At 39.8% G+C, this 27,619-nt stretch overlaps 1 protein-coding gene across 8 annotated transcripts in view; it reads right to left on the bottom strand.

The window, feature by feature from the left end:
• LOC147143861 (dynein axonemal heavy chain 11) overlaps positions 1–27,619 on the bottom strand; it is a 118,829-nt gene that overhangs the window by 26,665 nt on the left and 64,545 nt on the right. For 5 of the 8 annotated variants that reach the window (XR_015087778.1, XR_015087779.1, XM_086037430.1 and 2 more), the window contains 36 exons: positions 11,983–12,425; positions 11,733–11,876; positions 11,434–11,627; positions 11,167–11,356; positions 10,985–11,084; positions 10,298–10,509; positions 9,943–10,164; positions 9,701–9,868; positions 9,463–9,579; positions 9,217–9,354; positions 9,006–9,121; positions 8,719–8,923; positions 7,690–7,791; positions 7,204–7,599; positions 6,686–7,018; positions 5,792–6,046; positions 5,542–5,711; positions 5,244–5,466; positions 5,046–5,162; positions 4,869–4,955; positions 4,615–4,773; positions 4,352–4,435; positions 4,097–4,255; positions 3,894–4,016; positions 3,529–3,651; positions 2,777–3,001; positions 2,613–2,704; positions 2,411–2,537; positions 2,176–2,316; positions 1,797–2,030; positions 1,318–1,449; positions 906–1,066; positions 673–829; positions 429–574; positions 229–345; positions 12–150 (listed from right to left, as the gene is read on the bottom strand). Coding sequence is in view for 6 of the 8 variants with exons in the window: in XM_086037430.1 (XP_085893556.1) it covers positions 12–150; positions 229–345; positions 429–574; positions 673–829; positions 906–1,066; positions 1,318–1,449; positions 1,797–2,030; positions 2,176–2,316; positions 2,411–2,537; positions 2,613–2,704; positions 2,777–3,001; positions 3,529–3,651; positions 3,894–4,016; positions 4,097–4,255; positions 4,352–4,435; positions 4,615–4,773; positions 4,869–4,955; positions 5,046–5,162; positions 5,244–5,466; positions 5,542–5,711; positions 5,792–6,046; positions 6,686–7,018; positions 7,204–7,599; positions 7,690–7,791; positions 8,719–8,923; positions 9,006–9,121; positions 9,217–9,354; positions 9,463–9,579; positions 9,701–9,868; positions 9,943–10,164; positions 10,298–10,509; positions 10,985–11,084; positions 11,167–11,356; positions 11,434–11,627; positions 11,733–11,876; positions 11,983–12,198 (6,024 nt within the window). In the remaining 2 variants the exon portion in view is untranslated. Of the gene's footprint in view, positions 1–11; positions 151–228; positions 346–428; positions 575–672; positions 830–905; positions 1,067–1,317; positions 1,450–1,796; positions 2,031–2,175; positions 2,317–2,410; positions 2,538–2,612; positions 2,705–2,776; positions 3,002–3,528; positions 3,652–3,893; positions 4,017–4,096; positions 4,256–4,351; positions 4,436–4,614; positions 4,774–4,868; positions 4,956–5,045; positions 5,163–5,243; positions 5,467–5,541; positions 5,712–5,791; positions 6,047–6,685; positions 7,019–7,203; positions 7,600–7,689; positions 7,792–8,718; positions 8,924–9,005; positions 9,122–9,216; positions 9,355–9,462; positions 9,580–9,700; positions 9,869–9,942; positions 10,165–10,297; positions 10,510–10,984; positions 11,085–11,166; positions 11,357–11,433; positions 11,628–11,732; positions 11,877–11,982; positions 12,426–27,619 lie in introns of those variants that run through there. The other 3 variants (XM_086037435.1, XM_086037432.1, XM_086037434.1) reach the window with 3 other exon arrangements.

Raw genomic sequence — 27,619 nt, forward strand, 5'->3', positions numbered from 1 at the left:
TTTTGTCCTACCTGCTTGGAAAGAAGCTCTTTGCAAAGAGTGTAGAGAGAGGTAAACCTCCTGGCTAGAAGCTTGGCACCACAGAAGCCCTCTGCCACTAACATGATCTCACAGATGAGCTCAATGTCCGGAACCACCATTGCGCAGGGTCTACGGCAGCATGAAGATAAAGCATATATTTAACCTAAAGCGGCTTAATCATACATTATGAAGGTGAACAATTTCCACCTAAACAAAGCCTTGAGGTTCTCAGGGAGTTCAGTCCTTCCTGCGTAGCCTGGATTCATAGTAATGAAGATTCCCACCGAGGACTTTAAGAGAATTTCTGTATTCAGGAACAGGAATCTGAGGACACGTTGACCTGTTATTAGTATAGGTAATAGTGTCCTTGTCCAAAAGGCTTTATACATTACGATTCATCTCTTTACCTTTTCTTTTTACATCGGATGGCATCCTGGATCGTTTTCACCTGCACCGCAACAACAGACAAAACCTCGACAGGGATGCGATTAAATTCATCAAAGCAGCCCCATGCTCCGGTCTGGGCCAAACCCTTGTAGATATTGCCTGTTGACTAAGCATAAAAATAATATTTAAAAAAATAAATAAGTGCACTGTCAACATTGTATGAATATGAAATAAACAAAGGGAGTTGATTATCAAATCTCGAACCCTGTAGTCCATCTGCTCAGAACAGTTAAAGATGTAGACCATGACACCCATTGCTCGGCCAAGATCCTTTGTGGTCTCGGTTTTGCCAGTCCCAGCAGGACCCGCTGGTGCCCCACTCATGGTCAGGTGCAGTGACTGAGTCAGTGTGATGTAGCAGCTAAGTTGTTAAAGGAATATACAGTGTGTTGAAACATTTGATGCATTTTCTGAATGACAATGGCCAGAATTCTTACCGGTCTGTGAGGGGGGTGATGACAAGACGTGCCGTATTTCCAAGATACTCGTAAAGGTAAGGGAACTGGGCATCACAAATGTTAATGAAACAGTGGCGCTCCGGCTCGTTCCAGCGGTGTCGGAGATGGGAAAGCCATTGGAAGGCCTGCGAGGTGGTGACCTAGACACACAATTGACAACTGACAAACTATGCTGTAGGAATGCAATTACTATAGCACAGTGAGAACGAAATATAACAGTCGGAACTGATTGATTGATTTTAGTTTCATTAGTCTAATAAAATGAGCCATACATTAGAAAATTCTTCAGATAGTGAATTTGATGTGCAATGCAGATTTCTGATTTGTGAGATCAGGCTGTAAAAGGTCAAATTTGCTTGCTCTATAGTTGGTTCGACCCTAAATTTCTTACCTTTTGGGCAATCAAGCTGGCGACAACATCTCTCGCATGAACATCAATGGTGCAAATAGTCATGATCTTCTGTCTGTTTCCTTGACTCAGCTCGCTCAACAACATGTTAATCAACACATTTAGCTGAGCAATCTGGAGATTGGAAAGAGCAACTTCAAATAAATCAGAGGCTACCAAAAAAGACTATTAACAGTCTAACACTTGACTCCTCAGGATTCCCACAGAACAAGTACCGGTATGTGAACATTGGAAAAAGACAATTTTGCACAAACCGATTGTTGCTAAAATATCATTGGAAATTGTGTATTTGTCACTTGTCTTGCATGACAGCTCTAATCCGTCTGCTGCAGGGAGCGAGAGATTATTAAAGCAGCAGTCAAGGACATGTTAACCTGACATAGCACTGGAAAAACTGACAAGCACAAGTCTGATGCTATTATGATGACATGGGAAACATTCCCAGCGCATCCTCTTCTCACCTGCTTTTTGTTGTAGTCTTTAAGAGCAGACTCGAACCCTTCTTCCAGTCTTTTAAACACAAGCTCCACATCGTTACTCCACCATATCTGTGACGCAGTCAGAGCAACTTGGGCCGGGAAGTCAAGAATCCACTGCTCTCTGGGCCTTTCCTCATACACTGATACAGCCTCAGACAGGTGACCCCTAACACTTTCCCTCATGGACTCCTCCAGACAGGCAAGCCACACCTCCACCTTATACAATATTCATGTTAGAACATGTAAAACGCATAACAATGAATTATCATAATACAGTTGACTATTATGGAATTTCCCTCAAGATTAATAAAACATGAACTCTATGCTATTCCGGATATAATATTTTATCGGAATATCTTACCGCTCCATTACAGTAACATCCCTTCTGGAATGGTATGAACTCCTTTTCTTTACTGTACATGCCCACAGCAAGTTTAGATTGATTGTTGGAGAATTCCAGATCATATATATTATCAAATAGTTTTAAGAGGTGGCATGTTACCTGAAAAAAAAATTACATCATAATGATGTAGAGTGAGTACTGAAATGTGGCTATTAATTAATAATGTAGAAACAAGATAAAATAAAACATGTACATCTTTGGGGCGGCTTCCCTTAGAGAGAATATCCAACAAGTCTGCAGATGATATGAAGTAGAATCTTGGAAATGCAAGTCTTTTTGTCTCCAGGTATTCAGCAAGAGCTTTTTCACATAATGCCAACCTGGAAAAAGAGTGAATTTATGAATTATGGTAATAGCATTCATGTTTAAAACAATAACATAGAATGTACAATGACCTTTTCTGAAGATCTTCTAACTTTTCAAAGAGTTCGGGTTTATTGGTGGCTTCAATCACATGTTTGGTTTTTGCACTGTCCAACATTAATTCCTGAAAAGGAAAACTGGATTCATTTCGAAGTCCCATTGGTCCACAGTTGCAACAATGAATGCAAGTTCAGACCTGAAATTCAGCGTCTATCATTTGGAATCTGTGTGCATCTGTTGGTAGTTGCTGGCAGATGTCATCGCAGCCTTTAAAAATACTTTCTAAATAGGCCCATGTCCTCTGCACCTCCATCCAGACCATCAGCACAGAGTCCGCAACTGTTAGCTGCCGCTGAAGTTCCACAACTTGGACAAGAAAGTGATCTATATGCTTGCTTTGAAAGACGCCCTGGAGCTGAACCTTGAAGATGGGCACAAAGAGTTGGAAGGAATAGTATAAATTATCAAACATTTGGTACAACCGTAAACACTAATCTGCAGGGAGTCACATCTTGATAAGATCATATCATCACATGCACTAGTTTCATTTTCTAGCAATCTCATCAAGTTGCCACACCACAAAAAACTGGGGGAGGGATATGGTCTATTTACACAAAGACAGAGGCACTAAAGAAGTAAGACTTCTAATTGCTGGCTACAACCCCCCCAATGCATCTGGTGTACATGTACAAAGACCGCCGGGGTGTAACAATACCCCATGTGCAACAGCAGCTATAAATCTGAGGACTCAATAGGGACCTCTCGAGTCTCAGCTGTGCTGTTAGACAGTCAGACAGAGAGGCCCCATTCTGCATTCTCGACCATTCAGTATTTAACTACCAGTGCTTCTAACAGACAACGCATCTTGAGAACTAGTCCTTGTGTGTTACAGCTTCAGCCTTTTTGAGATGATAAGGTCATTCTGAGCAGACTCGCTCAGCAACTTACCTGATGATCCTCAAGCGTCTCAACAAGCTCTTCATCACATTTAAGAAGCGGGACAGAGGTTTGGTAATGATCTTCATATGAAAGCTCCATTGATGCCCACATTTGACTAATTTCTGCTACAACCTGAAATTAAAGAGCAATCTTTCTATATACACAAACTGCAATCTTGCTTATAGGAATTTACAAGTGCTTCATCCTCCAATAGACCAATCCACACTGATGCAAAATATAATCTTAGCCGTTCCAAAAGCACAAATCAAAAGACGATGAGGCATGAAATGTGTTAGAACAGATTATTAGTTATGTTAGTGATGATTGTTTTCTTTATATGATTATCCATTATCCATAAACAACTGAAAAATAACCTTCTCAATGGCCATTTCTTTAACTGCCTTCTCCACGATGCTGCGGACTTCTTCTTCGTAAAGATGAAGTTGCAGAGCCAAGAGGTCTGCTAAGGTAGTGTGATCGGTCACTGTGAAGTTCATCTATATAAAAAAAATAATAATTTCATGCAAAAAAAATCTCATATCTATGTAGCAAGACATTGCTTTAAAGTAATATGCACCTGCATAGTCCTTATTAGTTGCACCCAGTGGCGCTCTCGTATTGCGAGGTTCTGTAGCTCACCCACAGCTCGCAGTGATGTCAACAGGTTCTTCACAAAATGGTCTAGACCAGAATACACATTCCAGACACGAGCCTCTTTGTCAAGCTTCCGCATGTCCTACACAAAAAGAAGGCTTGTTACCATCATTCGTTACTGTATTAGACCGATGTAAAAACCAAAGCAGTGGTGCTTGGCAGGTGTTGGGGATCTCACCTTGGCAAGGCCCCTCAATTCTGCATCTATCTGCTCTACGTTTATCTGCCTCCATTTGCTCTTTGTCCAGTGGTCCACTTTGGTCTGTATAGATAAAGACACATGCTTAGGGGTCAATGAGCTGAGGGAGCTTAACTGGGGCAATTAGTGGCAAGAGAATCAATGACCACACAGACAGCAGGCTGGTCAGATTATTGAGTTATTGGCTCTTGCGGTTTTTAGCTACAGGTATATTTCCATTTTCTAACTATGACGTTACTTACATGAACAAATATGACCAGGTCCCAAAGTTCTTTGAGAATTATGATCTCTCGTTTGCAGAACTTAATGTCTTTATAGTCAGGGATGGTTACGTCAAATAAGTTTGTTGACTCCTGCAACGCTGACAACTCTTTTTCCATGTCTCGGATTGCTTTTTCAGACTATACGACAGAAGACAAGAAAAGAGAAGGAATATGTTACCTACAGTGTCATATCTAATTTTATGACCATAATTAGGTAACAGTTTAACTCCTACTTTATCCAGACTAACGTAGGGATGAGATGTTTCGAAACTGAAAGGTGCAGTTGCTCTGAAGAACTCCCTGAATCGGCTTTGTTTCACCTGAATAAGAAATGAATGTTTCATGACACAATTACATCCACATATGCTCTACTTTTTATGAATAAACAGGAAAGAGAGATGAGCTGTGACCTCAAATTCCAAGCAGCGTCTTCGTAATACCATCACTTCTTCATTTTGCATAGGGGACACTTCATGCCTCACTTTTAAGTACAATTTCTTAGCCCCATTCCATTTTTCAGGAAGTTCCTAACAAGTGTGTTTATAATGTAAAAGGTTCATCATTTACAAATTTGAAGTTAGATAAAAAAAAATAATAATTCCCATTACCTCAAGCTGTAAATAGACCTTGTCCGGAATGGTCACGCCATGCCGTTCTAGGAGGATTACTGTGTCTCGTAGAGGCTCAAACATCTTGTCGGTGACAGCTTGTCTGTCTCTAATAGCCATGAGGTGACTCATGACTTCCACCAGACTGCGGTAGTCTCCTTTTGGCACACACTTAGCGAGCCCTTCAACGGTAGTACGGAAAAATCCTTGAAGGTCGTCAAGACTGAAGGGAATAACGTGAAATGTAAGAATGGCATATAGACAGTTTTCCTTGTAGTTTCGCGGAGCCATTGGTGACCTGTTTGTGACAAATGTCAAGAGATGCTCCTTAAACAGCCAACTCCACTTCTTAATAGTGTTCAAGAGGCTGACTTTGAAGGGCTTCATGTCCACTCGAAACCATCCATCAAATATCCTGGAGTCTTCAAGTTTGCATGTTTCAGAGTACAGGCCCTCGTAGTAATCAATCTGTTAAGTCAAGACCGCTGTTCTTTACAAATGAAAATCTCATGTGATTTTGGAACAAAAAAGGTGAAGACGCCTTTCACCTGTTCTTTGAAGTGATCAACAGTAGGAGGTCTCTCTGGGAGAATATCAGCTCTGTGAGCCTCCATCTCTTCAGGTGTTAGTGCCCGTGCATACAAGAGGAACTGGCTGAGGAATTCCGCCCGGTCATCTTGCCACAAATGGGTGTAGCAATCAAACTGTTTCTGGTACGATATGGCTTTGTTGCGGACATTCTCAACTCTCTCCATCACTTCCTTCCGCAAATCCAACAAATCAAGCATGTCTTCCATTACATCCTGTAAGGGTTCAATCACATGACAGTTGTATGCTAAAACACTTTTTCACAGTTGTGGCAAGTGAGGACATATTTTGGCTTCACATTTCTACGCTCTTTATTTTGGAGGGACCTTCCTTCTTATATCCACTCTTAATGCAACAATGCGAAGACAATCCAAAAAAGTCAACCAACACCATATTCCGCATATTTTAACAATTCCCCCAAGTCCAGTCAAGTATTCCAATTTATCATTCAACACTAAATAGAAGAAGGGCAGATCTAGCTAACTTTGTCCAACACTACAATGACTTACCAGTACTTGTATGTATTGTCCTCTTTTTAAAAATCAAACCATATGTTGTGTAGTACAGAATCTATCGCATTTAAGGAAGACGATATTACTTTATATTTGATCAAAGAATTAATCGATCATGAAGAATTCTATTGTGTGTACAGTAGCTCTCTTGAACAAAAATATTCAAAGACTATTGAATATTTAGTCTGCGTGTTGTTTAATGCATTCTCCCATTGTATTAAAAATATAAAATATAATACAAAATATAAATCAATCAATTAACTGATGATTAATAGTCAATCAAGAACATTTTGTCTTATGCCCATTCCTAATAGTAATACAGAAGCCAATGAAAGTCAGTACCTGATAGCTGTCCACGCTAAAATCAGCAGACAACCTGTTGATATTTACTGACACCTTAAATATATCTCCAACAAGTCCTTCTACACGCTCATAGAAGCCATCTCCTGCATCTCTCTGCAGTGACGGATGGAAGATCATGCCCAAGTCCGTGAGCATCAAATGAGCCTCAAAGAGAGGGGCCTGCCTATGACATGAGTCCATGTTGTCGACGAAAAATTGGAGTGAGTGGCCGATGTAGCCGAACAGCCCCTCGACCACCATCTCGTCCACATAGTCCGTGTAGGACTGCCAAGCATCTGAAGTCGGGTCTGCATTGAAGAGCATCATGTTCTCCTAAAATTGATTCAGAGGAGATAATACACATGCAAAATGCAGCCTTATCAGAAACAGATTCCTTACTGTTTTGAATCATTACATTTTACAGGTACAGTATATCTCTTAGTACGGTATCAATGAGTATGCATGCGTAAAATATGACCTGCATAAGAGAGGATAAATGTTACAAACTGTGTATGTACCTGTACCAACTTGTGGATGGAGTCTCCATCTTGTTTTATGGAGCTATATAACTTGCTAACACGGTCTCCTCTGTCCTCAAGTTGTAGCAGTGAGCTTTTCTTGTTGTCCTTTCTGCAAAACATAGTGTGCTTGCTCCAGCTCTTCATCATTGATTGAATGGCATCACGGTTCTCCTTTGCTCTACTGGCTCGATCAACAAGGTCTTGGACCTGGTTTTTGGCGATGCATATGAAGCTCCAACAGTCCTGGTGTTGCCACGTCAAGTCAGTCTCGGCTCTTTTCAATAGTTGGTCTACTGAAGCCAGCTCATCTCTGATGAGCGGGAGTTCAATTTCAAGGACAGTCTGTTTGAGTTTATTGTACCACTGCACTATTAGATGCAGACTCCTCACATACTAAAAAATATGCAGACAATAAATGATGAGGACCTTTGAAAGAATGACCAAACAGTAACAGGTACTGCTGAGTGCATGTGAACTTCTAACCTTTGTGAAGAGGTCACGTTTCTCAAAAACAGTCATTGCTGCCACAGGAATGTTAATGTTGAGCGTTTGAATATACTTCACATCTTTCAAGACTTCAGCCAGCTGAGGAGCCAAAACAAATACCAGTACCGGTAAGTGAGACATCTTTTGACTGTGGGCAGTGGTATGTTTATTTTGGCAGAACCTCATAAAGTAGAGTTTCCTAAAAGTGTCGGGCGCAACCCCAAGAGATGGGAAATGCAATGATGGAAAAGCAACCAGACCGAACATTTAGTCATTTTAATAACTTCCAATGCAAAGGCAAAAAACCTTGCGTATCACAAAACAAAACAAAACAAAAAAAAAAAAAAATATATATATATATATATATATATATATATATATATATATATATATATATATATATGTATCTAGTACGTTTTGTATTTTATATTGCAGAATGACAATTATTTTAAATGTTATTTTTAAATTTAGTGACATTATTTTATGCACTAAAGACAATGTTAAAAACAATGGTATTGGATTTTTGGGGGAGGTGTACATAAATCGCAAATGAATGGGGGCACCAAATACAAATATTGGGGAAGGCCTGCTCTGTCCGTGGACATATAAGTGATGACATGGATGAAAGCATTGTCAGGGTGATGAAAAAAAGGGGATCCTATATTAATGTCATATTATCAGTAAAGATATTTGATATGTTTAATGATAATGATCTCTTTTTAATGCAACCAGTCCGGTATGTACTACAATTCTTGCCCACTGCAGCCGAAATAGGCTCCAGCTCACTGTGACCCTCTTTTAACTGTCGTGCATAATAATTGGCAATATTATATTTTGAGCAATTTTGCAACAAAAACAAAATAATTGTCATTGTGGTGGTTTTATCCCTTAAAATCTCCATTACTAGAAATTCATATTTTTTTTGGAAGATCAATAAAATGTATTTGCTATGAATTGCTTTGACTATCTCGTAACAAAAACAATGCTATGGGTGTCTTACTTCTTGGAGCAAAAATGTGAACTCACCTTGGGATTGAAATTGACTGATATGAGGTCATTTGAGGAGTTTCTAAATAAGATCGGTTGTTTCAGGTTAATCTGGCAAGCCTGCTCCAAACCATTACACCACTCAGAGTAAACTTGTTCCTCATATTGGTGTAGAAGACTAGTCATCTCCTTATATATGTGGTGCTCCTTTGTTGTATCCATACCTCCCACAGATCTGAAAATACTGAATAATAAGTCATGAGCTTTCATACACAATGCATCCACAGACACTATATGAAGTGTAGTATTAAATCATTTCACTCAACTTTTCGAGCACAATTTGTATTTTTTCCCACTGGGCTTCAATGCGTTCTCTAATCATTTTTGCCCATTTTAACATTCCAGATGCATGAGCCATGTTCTTTCCAAAACAACTTTCCAGCTGCAAATGAAAAGAGAATAGTAACGGAGTGCTGCATTAACCTTACATGGATTTATGTATTTTTTTGTAATATTAATTTGCCTTTTAGTACCTACCTCATTGAGTTGCGACTTAAATAGCCATTTACATTTGTCCAGCTCATCTCGAAATTGTTGCAGCAGCAGAGCAATGTTGGGACTGAATATTTGTCTAACGTGCGCTCTCTCAAGGAAAGGTCCAAAGATTGTTAACAGCTTAGGACAAGAACAACAGAAGGTCATGCCATGATTGTTTGATGTCACAGTGTCTGAGCCATTTGAACCAGTTTGATACAGCGCAATTAATATATTCACGTGTCTTACTTTAAATGCTGATTCAAGTCCTGCGCAATCCTTAAAGACTGAGGAGAGAAGGCTAGCAAATCGACATTCAAAGTCCACAATTTTCACTTTGAATTCCTTATATTCCTTCTCAAAATTCTGTAGAAACATTATGTATTGGTATAGTGTTAAAACAATGACGGCAGTTTGGATTTGGTTTATTTAGTAGGTTGAAGAAAACCTAATTGTATGTAAGTCATGTTCTTCAAGAAAAGTTCACCTGGGAGTTGCAGTCAAGAGGGCTGTGATCACAGTGTATTAATAACAGGCAGTGCTCGCTGAACTCTGTGCTCATCTGAGCAGCATTCTCACTGTAGAGTTTGCCTTTAGGCCCACCAAATTCGAGCTTTTCCAACCTTTTGTATTCCAGCATTATTTCAAGAATGTCCTGCAATGGGGAAAGAAAAGTATACAGTGCAACCTAATACTTGACATAAAACATACGGTACGTTTTATCCTTACCTCCAGTTGAAGCATGCGGTTAAGAAAGTTGTTGAAACGCGTAAAAATCATGACAGATGGGAAATCCCAGCGTGCATGTTTTGCATGGCTTGCCAACCTCTCCCTTTGGCCCTGATAACTTTTTTTGAAACATCTGAAGAGTTTTATCACCCTCTTCACCATGTGTAGACCTTCCTCTGGGTCTTCCTGCAGTAATAAGTCAGTAGATAAGTATGTAGATGCCTGTAAGACAAAATAGTACACCTTTAAATGTGTAAATCAACCTCTGCTATCACACAAGTTTGACAGCAGCAACGTACATTTATTGCATACAGTACTAGCACAATAACTATAATGGTAAAATCACTAGCCGTACCTGTTCAATGAACAGATTGCACAGCTGCTGAAGTAAGATGACAATTCGTGTCGGCTTTTGATATGGGTGGCAGCTAGTCCAGATCAGGAATAACAGGTGAAACAGTGTAGGGATTGAGGCTTCAATGTGTGGGAAACCTTCATTTTCCATTTGAGAAAGATGAACACACAGTGGCTGTAGATGGAGATCAATGTCCTCTGCTTCTTGGAGCGCTTTTGAGAAAAGAAAGTCACAATTTTCCTAGTTTCAATTATTCATATCTATAATATTACTTGGAAAATTCCAAGAGTACCCGGTACACAATCTTTTTGCAGTATGCTAAAGGGTATTGGTAACTTGTAGTTTAAGATAAAACATTCTAATCAACTATATACATTTAGAACATTGAATACGCTTGCAATGAAAAAAAGATGGAACTCATCACAATCACTAAATAAAAAAGTGAAGTTTGTTATACATAAAACCCACATGGAACACATAAGTCCTTTTCACACTGCACTTAGAAAAGTGCAATAACAATGATAATTTCTGTTAGCCATTTATGGCGGGTATAATTGTGTGTTAGCAATTAGCTAGTGTACTTATGTTAAGCCAGTGATGATGGCATTGATACTGTGTGGAAAGTAATGTAATTTACAAATTAGTTAAGGTCTTGTTTGGTTTTGGGAAAAAAAAAAAAACTCTTACCATCAAATACATTTCCAATCAGGGTATTTATGACAGGATGATAGCTGCTTTCCATCATCTCCAACATCTCCGCCATCTTCTGGATAACAGGACTCTGAAGCTAAACAAATAAAAAAAACACAGTCTATAGCAAGGAATGCCAGGAAAGGAAAATAAAGAATATGACCATTTTCAGTGCGTGCCTGTTGATATATGCTCTGAATATTGCGCTTCCTGGAAGCCCAGAACCCCAGCTCTGCTCCAGGTCCAGGATTACTGCCCGTCAGAAGTATGTCGGATGAATCCTCCTTCAACATTCTCTGGATCAGATTGGTCCAGTTGCTGACCTGTGTCTCTATGTTGTGAGCCAGTGCCCTGTCATAGCTACCATACCTGTGGGTGGAAAAAAAACTAAATATTTTACTTCTGCAACATTAGATTATCTGATAATAAAATGTTTGTAGGCTTACATTTTAAAAGTAATGGATACATTTTCCATCCAGTCTGTATCAGGTGGGACAGCAAGGACAGATTCCCCCACAGCACGTCTCCGCACAACTGATGTTTTATTGCAAATGCTTTGTGTATTTCGTGTAATGTCCTCAGATAACAGTTGTGGCCACGTGTGCTGGTTTAGAATGTTGGACAGCAGTGGGGCACATATCTTGAGTAAACAAGCCAAGTAAAACAAAAAAACGACATAAATAACTGAGCATGTTTTGTTTTGGTTTTTAATACTAAGCAAATAATGGAAATGTTATTGTATCACCTGTTCAACTATGATTGACAACTGCAGCACTGGACATGGAGCCAAGACACCAAAAAGCAGAAGCTCCTTGTAGTTTTCCGAATGGACGAGGGCAGCTCGCTTCTTTGTGGCGTAAATTAGCTTATTTTTGACAAAACTCGGGGTCTGCGTTTGAAAAAAATATGCAGTACAAATACGACACATTTCAAAACTATTTGGCTTTTCTACCACAAATGCTATGCTAGTCATTACTGTAACACGGTATGCATACCTCAGAAGCGACCAGGCCACCTGCCTTTGGCGACGAGAAATAAACAGCAGTGTGTTTTTCAAAAAGGTCTATCAAAAGTGTTTGGAAGTCTTGACTGGCAGCACCTTCACCCCACGTTTGAGGCTGCAATTGTAGGAATTTACAAACTTTCTCTTCGACAAACTTTACTCTTAAGTCGTCAAGAAAGGAAGGCGCACTTTCGTCGTCGTCCGACATGGTGGCTCACTTGACGACCCTGACGTATACGTTCAGGAAGAAAAAAAAACTCTCATGTAATATCCTTCCAAAATATATCCTAAATGATTAATTAGTTTTACTCCCCGCGTTTGTCGGGTCCTGGGTTGATCTTGAGTTGAAGTCCATGTACCCGGGAGGTTCAGCGTGTGGTTGCTAAGCAACGGACATTCTCCTCAATCACTGCCGATGACGTTTCGGAGCTCCGTCTGTCACCATGGGGAGTTTTGTGGATCATGTTTAGTTTACAAATGCAATCTGATCATTTTATCCAATTGTTGTCGAAAGATTTTACACTGTGCGTATTAAAACGGAGGCGCCAGTTGTGCAATATTGTATTTCAACTCGCTCTGTTGTTGTAATTTGTGTGAGCGTTGCACAGCACACACAAAAATAAATCACATGGAGGAGTGCTAGGATAGTGAAGGTGTGGGAGTCAACGCAGTCGCTCACACACAGCTAGTCAAGTCAGGAAGCAGACGACCATCTCTCCACTCCAAGGAGTTGCCATTTTCACATAGTCCGCAGCGGGACTCGACTGACCGCCCGGCTCCATAGCTCAAGTCGATCAGCTTTTGCTGCTTGTGTTGTATTAGTCGTGAGCGACCGTAAAGCTCTTTCGTGTGGAGGACAAGAGCGGAAGCCGGTTTGTTGTTTTTTTAATCGTTGTTTTCTGTTAAAGCCGCATCATGTGATTGGTCAATGTATGAGGCGGTGCAGGTGTCCACACTACAGTATAAGTAAAAGGGGGGAGGGAACAAACACGCAGCATTGCAGACTATACACATCTATTGCAGCTATTGGGGGGGTGGGTAGCGGGTAGGGGGGCTGTAGCCTGTCACAAAACACAGTAAAAAGAAACTGACACATTTTAAAGTTAATATAGTTCGAGGACAGATACAGTGCAGACTTTGCAAAGTTAAAATTTCATATCGGGCAGACTCTGTTTGCCGATTATTTCAGTTCAGAAAAGAAAAGCACATAGAAACCTGAACGTGCAAGTCTAATATTGCTGCTCGTCCAATAATTCAACAATACACCAAACTATTACCTTTTTGATGGTTCTTTGTATTTTACAGTATTTCAATGCATTTTTTTGAAACTCGTTCGAATGCATGTTTTTAACATTTAGCTTTCATTTTGCAGTATCTTCGAATTGCAAATGCGTACGGACGTATTTGCAAACTCGTAATTAATTAGTTGAAGCCATACAAACATTGAAGAGCCACTTTGGATCCGAAAGAGCCGGCTCGCGAGTCGTGAGGGAGCCCATGCAGCCTAAAGAGCAGATGCTTGAAAAAGGGCCGAAATTCTTATCACTAATTGCTGCCCCAAAGTAGCTAAAGAGTATAGGCTACTGTAGTTCACTGTACATATTGTTAAATTTCAGTACACCCCTTTCAGTGCCACTGAAGAATTTGCATCATTACAATTTTAAAATATACAAATCTTGTATTGGATCTTATTAGCTGCGCAAGTGCATAAGTGTCCCATATTAGTGTATATTTGTAGCTCTATGGCTAATTTGCAGATTAAACCAAAGTGTCATTCACTTAAACATTTACTACACTGGTATTCAAGTGAAGAAGCTCACAAAAAGTGAGAAGTGGCTCAGATAGTGAGCTCCGGTTTGCAGGTGGCACTGCCATTTTGGCCGACACCACCAACAATAACAGGACCACCTGTGGGGCAGAGATTGTTGGCCTGTTGCTATGGAGCTAAATAAGTTGGAAGCAATGCAATGAAGCAGTAAAGATGAAGATGGCTCCCGATTTATGCCAAACATTCAATTTTTGCTCTAAAATCAGAACAGGTGTCAACACGGTTGAGAATGTGAGTCATTTCATTTGCCCATGTAGTTTAGACTCCATTAGCATACACTATATTTTCTATTTCATCTCAACGTGAAGAGAAAAATGTCACAAAATGCACATTTATCACTCATCATTGGGCACCAATTTAGTTCAGCAGGAGGAAAAATTATACAGTATTTAATAATACTGACCATAACAACAATTATCAATTTGCCACATTATGTTTAACTTGATAATGCAAAGTTTCCCATTGCGGGACTAATACCTTATGTGATCCTATCTTTACTTTTCTCATTTTATAAGTCTGTCAATGAGCATGTTCCTGACAGTTAATGATTTTGATTTACTGGATGGGTTACAGTTGTGTTTGTACTTACTTTGTACATTTTGTCTTTTGGTTTTGACAAAATGTCACATTTATCAAATTAAAGCAGCTCATATGGTTGGCAGTGAAAGTTTACTTTTCTTGATAGTCTTGTCGATGCCAAAACATGGTCCTAATAACAGCTACAAATTTGATATTGTCGTTTAATCCAATTCATCACCAGCCTTCAGTGCCAAGTATGTTGCCCATACAATACATTTGTTGCCAGTTGTAGGCTATCTGAAGTATAGGAGTTTATCTGTGGTCCACATGCATTAGTAGGGTACATCTTTATTGGGCTAGGAACACAGGCTTCTTTACCAGGGAGTCGATCTGTTTTCTCCCAGGATCCCAGTCAATCAGAGATTAAAATATTTTAAAAAATTGTGATTAAAGGGGAAGTCAACCCAAGCATATGTTGCATGTTCTATGCAAACCCACTAGTTGAAATGAGGCATCCTGATAAATATTGCGTTTGTGGAATAAGGACTGTAACTGACCTGTTTTCTGAAGCTGAGTTGTGAGGTGATTAGTCGTTACCTGAGCCCTGAGCAGTCGTGATGTCATTTTCAGTCGACACAAGTGACAAAATGGCCGCAACCTGAGATGGCTAAAAACAGGTGGATTTTGCTGCTTAACTCATATTCCACAAATGCAATATTAATGAGAATGCCGTGTTTCAATTAGTGGGCCTGCTGGGAATATATTCTTGAAAAAAGTATTTTTGGGTTGATTTCCCCTTTAAAATAGATTTTTAAAGGAGGGGGGATTGAAGATGATTTGTGTGAAGTGTTACAAAGTTTTAAGAGGAGCCACTTTCTCCCTTACGTGACTTGACACAAAAATATATACAGTGTAAATGTCCTTTTTCGGTTAAAATTAGTGGGAGCACGATGTCTGAGTGGTTTGCACATATGCTTCACATATGAGGTCTGAGGTTCAACTTCGGCCTTAGTTCACACATTCTCCCAGTGGTTGCATGGGTTTATTCCAGGTACTCCAGTTTCCAGACACATCCCCCGAATCAGTCATGTTAGGCCAATTCAAAACTCTAAATTGTCCAAATGTGTGAATGTGAATGGTTGACTATTTGGCGACGAGTCCAGGTTCTATTACTTCTCTCATCCAAAGCCAGTTTGGCTAAGATCCAGCTCACATTAATGAGGACCAGCTACAGAAAATGGATGACTCAATAATACCAATATTGCGATTTGACCTCGCGGCCTAAGATGCATTCTTGGCATAAATAAAATGAGAAGCCACTTTTTCTTCCACTTCTTTCTTCCTCTCCTCTCATGTTTGGGACTTCTATATGAATGTACGTATTCACAAATCAGTGCTTTGTTGTAGTTCCAGTGTTTTCCTGTAGAGGGCACTAGCTTTTCTCTTTTGACACGTCCTACATTAGACTGCAGGAGGTTGGGTAGTACGCTTCCGTAGGGTAGAGACTGCATGACAACTTAAAACATACAGAAAAAAGAAAAAGAAATTTAGAAATATATTACTGTATTACTATTATTCTATTGGTTTTCAAGATTAGAATAGTTTTAAATTGTGGCGGCCCATATAAAGGGAGCATGCTCTTATTGTTTTGTGACCTCCCTTGTGTAATAATTGTTGACGCTGACAAAATAATAATATCTTGTCAGTCATTACTTCATGAGCTGTCCCCTGAAACACACACGCGAATAGGTACGCGCACACAGTATAGTTTTGATCTGCTGGTGGCAAATAATAGCCCAAAAGTGTCGTGAGATGGGGGTGGCACTGCAACCTGTTGTGAATTAACATTCAACAAGTATTAAAAAAAATTGCTACGATCTGACAGTTGGATCTCAGTGTCAGATCACACAGAAATCCCAGTGGTGAGTGCTAATGCTCTTGAGGTGTGATGTAAGCCCCAGAAGGTACAAATTTGTTAGCCCACACCCGAGGGCGTCTGGTGATGGATATGCTGTCCTGGGGGAGCAGCAAAGCCTCAATACAACAGCCGGGCCGCTTATCTTGAAAGGCTTGTTTTTAGTGCCTCCTCTGCAGCCAAACAAAAGCTTTAAGAGCCCCCATTACCTTACAATTGTTCTTCAATCCCCATTGTTAAGTTAGATCACACACATACAGTACAAATTAAAAAGCATATGCCATGCATTATACTTAGGGCTACTTACTGATTTAAATGGCTGAAATGGCTGCCTAACAAAACACGGAAGATGAGGATATATATATATATATATACACATACACACATTTTTTTAATTGCATGATATGACATATGAAGCGGTCTGACACTTTTTCTTTGTGTCCGTGGCGGATTTGGGTGTTTATTTATAAGATGGGGAGGGGTGGGTGTGTTGTGGAGGAAGTCCAGGTCCAGGCCGTTAGGCACATCTCCCCTGAGGACTTCCAGGCCACTTGTGTGTGAGGGGCTGGTTGATCCCACTTAATCAGCATCCTGAGAGACTGGCACTGCCCCCCTCCCTTGGCCATAATGCCGGGGGGTCACTATGGGCTCCTCCAAATGAAGTGCAACCTTGCCAGACAATGCTGCTGTCAATCAGTCTTAACCTGCGCTGGGCCCTTTATTCCTCATATAGTGTACTTGTGTAATCATTCACTCCATAAATGTAAATTAATCTCATCAATGTTTTGATGAGTGCAAGGCAAGGATACACGTGGAGCCTCTTTTTGTGCAAATCAAACACTTACATTTCTCACGGTACAGTTGGCCTACATACATGGACAAATCGTGCATGTCGACTATACGCAATGTTAATCACACGCACTGTACACCTACTTTACACTAGAGCGGTTCAAATTCTCAGACGCTGTTTTACATAATGTATGTTAAGCACAATTCTCCTACAGGGTAAGCTAATCTCCCTAAATTGATCATCATAGGCTCATGCAGTTGAGAGCACATTCATCCACAACACAACAAGATAATGAAGACACCCGAGGATGCTTTCGGCAATTTCCATTTTATTGAGACTATAATTTGTACCTGTTCGCATGGAACATAGAGTTTGTTGCAAGGAATATCCCAAGGGCTTGTGTCAGTCTGGCACCGTTTTAAACGACTGTCAAGGGAGCCTCATATAGGCCGTTTCTCAGTACTCAGGCTTCCGCTTGCCATTTGCAGAGCATGTGCTCTTCTGCTTTCCCAAGCCATGCACGAGCGACGTGGAATGCCAGTGATGTATTCTGCTCACAGGATGTGATTTATGCTCCCGTGGTGCGAGGCTCACAGGCAAGAGGATCACAGGTGGTTTGGAGCTTGTGTAAAAAAGTTTTAATATGCAGAGCTCGGCGCCATTCACAGGGGGAGAAGGTAGTTCAATAATTGTTTGGAATTCAACAGAGGACTTACAGAATGTAGAAATGTGTGAATCTAAAGAGTTATAGACTTAAAAACTTTGCCCGCTTTGGCAAAAAGTGTCTTTTTAAAGGAGAGGTCAACGCAAACATTTTTTTTTTCAAGAATATGTTCTATGCAAGACCACTAGATGAAACAGAGCATTCAGATAAATATTGCGTTTGTGGAATAAGTGTTAATCCCCTCGTTTTGGGCCATCTCTGGGGGCAGCCGTTTTGTCTTCTGTCGACTGAAAATGACATCACAACTGCTCACAACGACCAATCACGGCTCAGATTCAGAAAACAGGTCAGCCGCGATTGGTCGTTGTGAGCAGTTGTGATGTCATTTTCAGTCGACAGCAGACAAAATGGCCGCCCCCTGAGATGGCTAAAAATGAGTGCATTTTGCTGCTTGATTTACATTCCATAAACACAAAATTAATCAGAATGCTGTGTTTCAACTAGTGGGCCTGCTGGGAACATATTCTTGAAAAAAATATGTTTAGGTTGACTTCCGCTTTAAGAGGAAAAAAAAGATAAATAGTTTGCTTGCACATAGCTCATAAAATGGACCAAAGGCGTTGTGGCTATTCATTACTGTCAACTGTGCAGTTAAGGACCTCTGTAAGGTGAATAGGTCGACCTTTGGTCATGTCACAGTAAAACCCTCAGCATCAAATCATGAGAGTGAGCTGGATCACCGCCCTCTCTCGGGAAGCCACCACACGACTCATTATCTCCCACATAATATGCTACAATTCATACATATGTCTTGTACGTTTGTTGTCAAAATAGACTTTTTATACAACCCCGGGCAACCATTTCCACATTGGAACAGAGGTAGTTCATCATTAAACATGATACCGCATTGTCCCATCAATAAAACCACATTAAAACATTTGGCATTTTCTGCCAGTGGGCCACAGATCTGTTGAGGCATGTCACTGGGAATTTCAGATTTCCACAGGCTTCCCCACTGATTTTATTACAGTGATCATCTCTGTCTCTCTCTTTTAATACTTTACCTTACAGTAAATTGCTCCAACGTGCCTGACTGGAACTCTCTCATATCCTAATGGTGGCATTTACAACCAACCCCCTTCACTTCTCTGACTAGTAATTTAGACCCAGAGGTCAAGAAGGCTTTGCAGTTGTGTAGCTAAGTGCAGTGACCTTTTCAACTCAGCTTTAAGTACGTTATATACCACTTTTAGTCTCAAATAAGATGTTGTAGATCTAGTTTAAATATATAGTGAAAATGCATGTAAATTCATGTAATATTCTAGACCAGAGATCACCAACCTTTTTGAAGCACAAAGGTACTTCTTGTGTACTTATTAATGCAAAGGGCGACCAGTTTGATACACGCTTCTGAAATAACAGATTTGCTCATCTTACCTTTAATAATGGTGTTATTAGGGCCAGACCGATTTAACCGACTGATATTACCGTAGTTTTTTATCTTTTTTAAAACCATTGTAAAGCCACTGTATTCATATATATATATATATATATATATATATATATATATATATATATGTGTGTGTACCGGTATATATTGTTATCTGTATTTAAATCTGATCAATATCTGAAGACTCAGATATCTATAATGTTAGATATTTATATGAGCAGATATTTGACATATCTATATGTAAACTCTAATTATTCATTAAAGGGGCGCAATGATATGACTGTTGATGATGGTTGCTCTGATTGATTATTTCTTGAAGTAAAGACAGCTAAGGGGAAAAGTCTCATTATTGGAGCAATATACCAACCACCCAATTCTGACTATGACACATTTAGAGCTCACTTTGAAAGTCTCCTACTTCTTTTAAACCAAACAAATAAAAACTGTATTATCATGGGGGACTTTAATATAGATCTATCTAAAGGCGATACAATAGAAATGAATTTTCAGAACATCCTCTTCTCATCTTTTTATCCAACTATTGATAAATATACACGAATCACAGAGGGAAGTAAGTCCATTATTGATAACATTATAACCAACATACGAAACCCTGGAGGTAAATCGGGTGTGATATATTCAGATACCTCAGATCATTATCCCATTGTGTTTTTCATGAGCTGGACCAAAAGGTCACTAGTTCCATGTGCAAAGAGAAAAGTTAAAATTCTAACTGACAAAACCCTGAAGGATCTGAATCTGTAAGAATGGCTTTATATTAGCCAACAGGTTAACCAAAAACCAAATTGGGAATTATACAATCGCATAATCAGTTCAAAGTCAGCGTGCCCTGATCTGAGCACGGGACCAGCTGGTGAAGATCAGCCCCATAGGCAGGGCCAGCCAGGGAGGAGACCAACCCACATTATGCTTAGATTTTGAAGACAGTATAAATGTGAGGACTGCATGTTAGACCGCGCCCTTTTTCTGCCCCCGCCCGTCTCGGGTGAGAGCATTCGCGAGGATGGAAAAGCTGCCCAGATCTGCTTATTGTATGATTCCTGAACTTCAGAGATGGTAAAGAAAACTGACGAGAAAATTCAATCGATTTGTGTGAGTCTTTATTATAATTATCATTTACATATTGGATGCCTTCTTGAAAGATAAAAGAAACACGCAGTGAGTTGTTTTTGTGAATTGATAATTGGGCTTGGGCCCTGGTGACCCTATAGCAACCAACAACTCCAACAACCCTTGCAAACTTAATTCAGCACCTCCAAACTAAAAACTGGGATCCTATTTACTGTTCTAATGATCCAAACAATGGATTTGACCACCTAATTTACAAACTTACAGATTCCAATAATGGAACTATTCCAGAAAGGACAATAAAACAAAATAAAATAAAAGTCCCTGGATTACAAAAGGAATTCTCAAGTCTATTCAAAAGAAGGCAAACTTTACAATCAATATACAACAAATCCAAATAGTATAAATAAAAAATAAATACCCAAAATATAAAAACAAATTAACAACTTTAATACGAATTAGTAAACAAAATTATTTTACTGACCGATTTAAAAATGCTTTTGGAGATCAGAAGGAATCTTGGAAGGTGCTGAATGAGGTACTTGGCCAAAATGCAAAACCAACAGTTCTCCCTGACGCAGTAATGCAGACTCAATTCAATAATGTGACTAAGGAAGATACTTTGCCAGATATTTTTAACATTTTTTTTTGCCTCTGTTGGAACAAACCTATCAAAACACATTGGTGCAACAGGGGACTCCAATTACAAACATTTTCTTAAGAATAATTATCCCAACTCATGTTATCTCAAGGGCAGCACGGTGATCGACTGGTTAGCACATTCGCCTCACAGTTCAGAGGTCCTGGGTTCGATCCCGGCTCCGGCCTCCCTGTGTGGAGTTTGCATGTTCTCCCTGTGCCTGCGTGGGTTTTCTCCAGGTACTCCGGTTTCCTCCCACATTCCAAGAACATGTGTGATTGTGAGTGCGGATGTTTGTCTCTGTGTGCCCTGCGATTGGCTGGCAACCAATTCAGGGTGTCCCCCGCCTGCCCGAAGACAGCTGGGATAGGCTCCAGCACGCCCCGTGACCCTTGTGAGGATAAGCGGTATCGATAATGGATGGATGTCATCTCAAACCTACTTGTAAAACAGAAGTAAGTAATATTATAAATAGGATGACATGTTCATACACAGCCGGTGCTGATGGAATTAGCAGTAAGATCCTCAAAACAATTGTGAATGTGATAGCTGAGCCACTCACTCATATAATAAATGTATCCCTTCAGTATGGCATTGTTCCAAAGCAAATGAAGCTGTCAAAAATAATGCCAGTTTATGAATCTGGATATATATATATATATTTTTTTTTTTTTCCATATTAATTCCAAGATTTTACTCAAGTAAATATCGGTTCCAAGCTTCATAAAAAAATTGTAGTTGAAAAATGCGATTAATCTTGATCAATTATGGAAAATTTTGCGATTAGTTAGTTTAAAAATTTTAATCGCTTGACAGCACTAATATTTTTATATTCACACTGTAACAGTATTAAGAACATGCAAATGTGTTTTTAGTTTTGTAGCTAAAAAGGCACTGCACGGACAATGGGATATTAAACACATAACCATTGCCGTAGATTATCAATTCAGCGGTGTAAAGCGCACGGTTGTGGTTTTAGAGTTCATATATCAAAATATTTACCATACATTAAACCCCGCAAGTACATTAGTCTCCCCGCTGCTTAGGATTGTTAAAACGCTGCAATAACTTGCACATTTATAAACCTTGGCTGTAACGCTGTCAGAATTTCCCCTGTGAATATATGCAAAATGTGCACCTCCCCAAGGTTACACAGCAGATTCATTTAGTCCTTATACTGTGTCACTCATTATCCCCTCCCCACGCCCTCCTCCTTCTCTCCCAGCTCCATTAGACCCTGCAGACTAATCGAGCAGTACCAATTGCTCCCGCAGTGAGATCATTAAGTAAATTATTGTAAGATCAAACGGTCAGCAGCCACAATGGAGTCCTATGTAATGGTAAAAGCCTCCAAAACTGCCACCCGGTCTTATCTTCCCAATTGAAGCCCAGTGGAGAGGGCAGTGCACCTTTCAGGTGGATGGCCCCCACCACCACAACCTCCACCCAGGCTTCTTTAGCTTGAGGCTAAGGTAGGACCCACTAATTGGTCCTTTGAACACAACAACCCCACTGACAGGATCTGACTTGTATGCAGTTTGAGAGTGTTAAACTCTTCCCGACCACAGTATTAAACCACGATGATAGACCAATTGTAACGCATGCTAACATGGATTTGAATGGCTATGTGTGAGAAGATTGCTGCACCACTTGAGCTGGGCTGGTGGTGGTGACGATGCCTTGCTCAAGGGCACCTTGGCTGTAGCCAGCAAGGACACTAGCAAGCAAACTAGCACCTCGAAGACTACAAAAGCCCAGTCCCCGCGGCGTACAGACTGCGCTACTGCCATCCTTTACCCTAACCTATAAGACAATATAATGGGTTGAAAACATTCAAGAATATGTGCACAGTAATGCAATTTTGTGTGGCACATAATAAAAAGCTATTAGTCAGTGATTGCTCACTAAGTGCTGACCTCGGATGGACAGCTTTCCTTTTAATAGGTCAAAGTATTATATACTTCTGGAAAGATGCATTTGTTGGGTCATGTAGAAGCAGAGTAAACAGTGAGCACATTCTACTCAAAACAAGCCACGCTTCCACCATTTGTTCCCCTCAGCTGACTAAGTGTTGAAATTGAAGTGTGGAGACAGGATCCAATGCAGCAAAGTGACTGGGAGAGTGATTTATCCTCCTTTGGCATGAAGCATCGGTGTCATCAATCACATGGTTTTAATTAGTGATGGCCCCCCTCAGTGGCTGACAATTGCGCATGTAATTCAATTTGGGACTCGCTTCCGCCTCAAGAACTTCCCTCAAAGATTTGTCAAGCCACAGTAAGTTCATGCGCAGGGTGGATGTTGATGAAGTTGACCACACACCACTTGGCCAAGAATGCATGTCAAACAATGAACAAGGGACTTACTACTACAGAGCCTTTGAAAATAATTGTGCAATATTTTTTGCCATACTTTTAACTATTTAAAGAAGTCTTAGTCTCCCCGCTGTAGCCTTGGCGGGTTAGCACATTAGGTCTTAGACTGTCGCATGTTTGTATTGCAACAGGATGGATGGATTTTTGATGGATCTACTTTGGAGGTTTACATATTTCCTGTTTAAACTCAATTTGTGCTTATCTTTTGATAGAGGAAGATACTATTTATGTAATACAAAGGATTACAGACAAGCTGAAAATAAAATATATATAAATATTATGAGACCCAAGCCATTTTATTTTCAAGAAACAACAATAGAAATGAGGGGAAAATTGACATTGGAAAAACATTCTAAAGTTTTCTCCCATCAAAACCATCTTGAGTATGAGTAGTTTAAAAATGTTTGTGTTTTTCCAAATCTGCGGCTCCATAGTGACATCACGCTAGTGCCGTCATTTTGTTTCCCCTTGAAGTCAGTCTTTGAATGGACAAGACCCAACAGCCCTTTTTAGCTCACGACACTCCCAAACCTCTGATCCCACTTTGAAATGTTGTTTTCTTCTGATTTACCCTTCAATGGGAAACCCAGCTAATACCAATAGTAAAGGGCTGAGTCTTAAATAAAAACAATGACAACTTCAAGACTTAAGATGGCCATTGAAATGCAAAAATTCTAATAGTGGTTATTTAGTCCCCCAAAGACACTTGAAAGTCTCTTATCTGACACATGTTGATAAATTAATGTTTATTTCACAGCAGTCATCCACTATTTGTCTAATGAAAGCCCTTTTTTTTTTTTTGCATATTAAATTTGATTTGTCTTTGTTGAGTCTGACCCCTGACCCTTAATCACTTTACTTTGGTTCCTGCTGCGCAAACAATTGCATTTAGGAGAAAAACTGATGAACGAGTTAACCGAGTGGATAAATGATACTCCATAGTGACGTTATTCATCCCGGCAGGACGTAGGACTATTTAGAGAAGCATGTTCTCACACTCCAACACAAAACACAGTTAACTATGCAAGCTTGCAGATGTACTTTGCAGTGCAATCAAAGCCAAATATCAGGTCTTGTCATTGTTTTGAATTCAAATGTCACATTTAAAGGGTGCTTTGTTCTCGGGACACATCAGCTACCTTTCAGCATCTGCCCCAATCACCTCCTGTGATGTCTGCATCCTATTGAACTTTTCGAGGTGCTGATTATAGTCTGCCTTGTGACTCTGTAGATCAACTCTATCTCACTCTCCTCACAATCAAGCTGCTATTTGGCCCCTGACAACATGCCCACGCCATTAACTGATGCGCCAGGGATAGAAATTCGAGACCTGTGTCAACATTTTGGAGGGGAAAATGTTGCTTTCACCTTGTGCTGATTGACTCTAATCAGCCGCATCGTGCCAACATCGCTTTGGCCTGAGCTTGGTGTGTGTTAGTGCCTGATTACGTGGGACGACAGACAGGTGTGTTCAGAATAATCGCAGTGTGTTTAAAAAAAAAAAAAAAAGAGTAAACCTTCAAATCCTTTGAAGTTTTATTTTAACAAACGCATTAGGAATACAGTACTCCACATTCAATTCCAAATAAGAACGTGAAGAAAATGTGTCAACTTTATTTCTTCATAGTACATTATATACTATACTATATTATATAGTATATATTGAGGTGTCTATTGTATATAGTATTTTGTGTGTAATTTATTGCTTTCACTTGTGATATTATTGCTATTTTGTTGTTGTAATGTAAAGTGCTTTGTTATAGCTGTAGCTGTTGTGAAATGCACTAGAAATAAAGTTGTGTTGTATTGTATTGTATTGTATTGTATTGTATTAAAAAAAAGAATTACTAGGCTGTTCGGAAAATATCAGGGTCTGCATTTTTCCTTACAAACTCCATCATCGTTGTATACAACGAAAAATGCTTCAATGCTTTGCTTTCCTTTTAATCTCTGATTTACTACACACCATCCAGGGAATACCACACAGGAAGGCCTGAGCCAAAATCCGAAGCCGCGAACTCTCGACTGTGAGGCTAATCAATACGAATTAGAATTACTTATTTGTGTATTTATTTATTGATATTAATTGTAGGCAGAATGGAGCAGAGTAATTAGCCTATCAGTTCTGAGGTTTGGGGTTCGAATCTGTACCTGGGGAAAACCAAAACACAAAGCACGGTGAGAAAATACAAATTCCACATAGGAAGGCTGGATGCTGGGATTGGAAACCCAAACTTCAGAACTGTCAGCCAGACATACAAACTAATACACAGCGCTGCTGGGTGACGAACAGTTAATAGCAAACTCTTGACAAAGATTCTCGACTGTTGCAGGCTGTCATTTTTTTTTTTATGCTACACTATACAACTCAAGTATTGGCTTGTGTGCTGAGTGGGTTTGATGGGGAGGAAAAAAAAATCGTTGACGCCAGGCTTGCGCTGTGCTGTCTGGCTGTGGGAAAGGTCGTTGCTCCAGGCTGTTTTCACAACCCGGGAATATTTTATCTCTTCGTTAGCTGCCAGTGACATAAATTCAAGTTAGTCAGTCAGTGGTTGTGTTGTGTCCAGCAAATCACTGGAAGCGTTTGGTTTGACACACTGAAACATAAGCACAATGATAAGTGTGCTGACAGTTCAGGGGCAACGTCCAGAGGCTATATGAGAGCGAGCAACTTCCTATATCCTGTGCTTGATGGCGAAGAGCCTCACCTGGGCTGTAATCTGGGAGGAGTGATCACAAAGAAGCGGAGCCAAGTGAATACCGCCGGTCCGACTTCAAACGCGACAGGACAGTAAATCAGACTGGTAGACAACATGAGGCAGCTCACTCATCCCTCGTGATCACTCCCACCGCCGCCCTGGGGCGAAAAGGAAACAACTATGCCTGTAATGTCACCTGACGACACAGCAGAGACACTTTGCCGCAAAACTGCCTAACAAGGCTAGCGAGTAGCATGCAGGTGGGGCTTTCCTCTCTACACCCCAAATCAATGTGAAGTTGCAAAGCAAATATCATCACGCTAATAACATAACTGCCTAACATCCTTTGTCTTTGAGATCATTTTTGCAACATCTGCATTGGACTATGTTAAGTCATTTCCTGCAAAAATCTGACTTTGGAAAAAAAAAAATGTGTTCTGCAATTATGTTATTACCGTGATGATACATGACACACAAGATTTCAAGTCCTCCAATTGGCATATCGGGATTTATGAATTAAATTAAGTGCGCTGAAGATAATTTATTTGCCAGTGAGACATTGTGCATTATGTAAATACAACATCTGTAGCGTTGGATTTTTCATAGATATTAATTTAAACAGCAGCACCGAGATGCCATTCATGATGTATTAACTGGAATTTACTGCAATAGCATTATCACTGATATGTGTAAAATTTGAATCACTTTTTAAGAAATCAACAATCAACATAACTGTCCAAAAACAATGCGTTGGTAATTTCATTCATTTTAGGTCATCTAAAACGACCTTTTGAACAGACTTAGAAAGTACAAAATCATGTCCAAAAACATATACAAAAGGGATAACGTAGATGAAGTCAAAACACATTAATTTCAGGATTTACTATATCCATTTGTCTCTATTTATAAGAAATATGTGCATTTCATGTGCAATGAATCTCAATGTTTTTTTTGTATGTGATTTCAGTTGGCAGAAGTAGGCTACAACATCTCGATGCGGTTTCGATGTTAATATTGCCGGAAGACTTACAGTCTACATGCTTGGGTCAGATCTGTATGAGAATTCCCATGGGGATGAAAAAAAAGAGCGTCAGATGAAAATAAAGACCAAGGGCAGTGTGATATTTCAAGGGTTCCACTTTACATGGCTGCATAGCAAATGAAGGCCTTCAATCAAATGGGATTGAGCGAGACCAACACTCAGCACTGCAAGTAATAACAAAAGGAATAAATCCATCAGTTGTGAAGAAGAAGAAAATAAAATGAAGCGACAGAAAAAAACGGGTTCATAACGCAAATGTTTTGACACACAATCTAAAAAAATACCGTTGCATCACATCATCTTCATGATTAGACCAAAAACAGCTTGAGACTACAGATCACAATACTGTGCTCAAGTAAAGTAAATGGAGAGAGGTTCCTGCCACATTAAACTGTGGCAAAAATAAATATGGCCATTATGCTGCATAATATGCAGGAAAACAACAAGTAGAGTGGAAGGAAGATCCAAAACTTTATCATAGTACTGCATATACACATTCTGATTCAAATGGATCTTCATGACTAATTAAGTAGCTAACAAATGCTGATGTTTGGGAAAAAATGTACACGGACATATTATGTACACAAAAGTATTCAGACACACTTCTTCATCAGGAAA

This window comes from Filicampus tigris, chromosome 8 (genome assembly GCF_054856515.1).
Source record: "Filicampus tigris isolate MCC_2025a chromosome 8, RoL_Ftig_1.0, whole genome shotgun sequence".
NCBI classification, from domain to species: Eukaryota; Metazoa; Chordata; class Actinopteri; order Syngnathiformes; family Syngnathidae; genus Filicampus; species Filicampus tigris.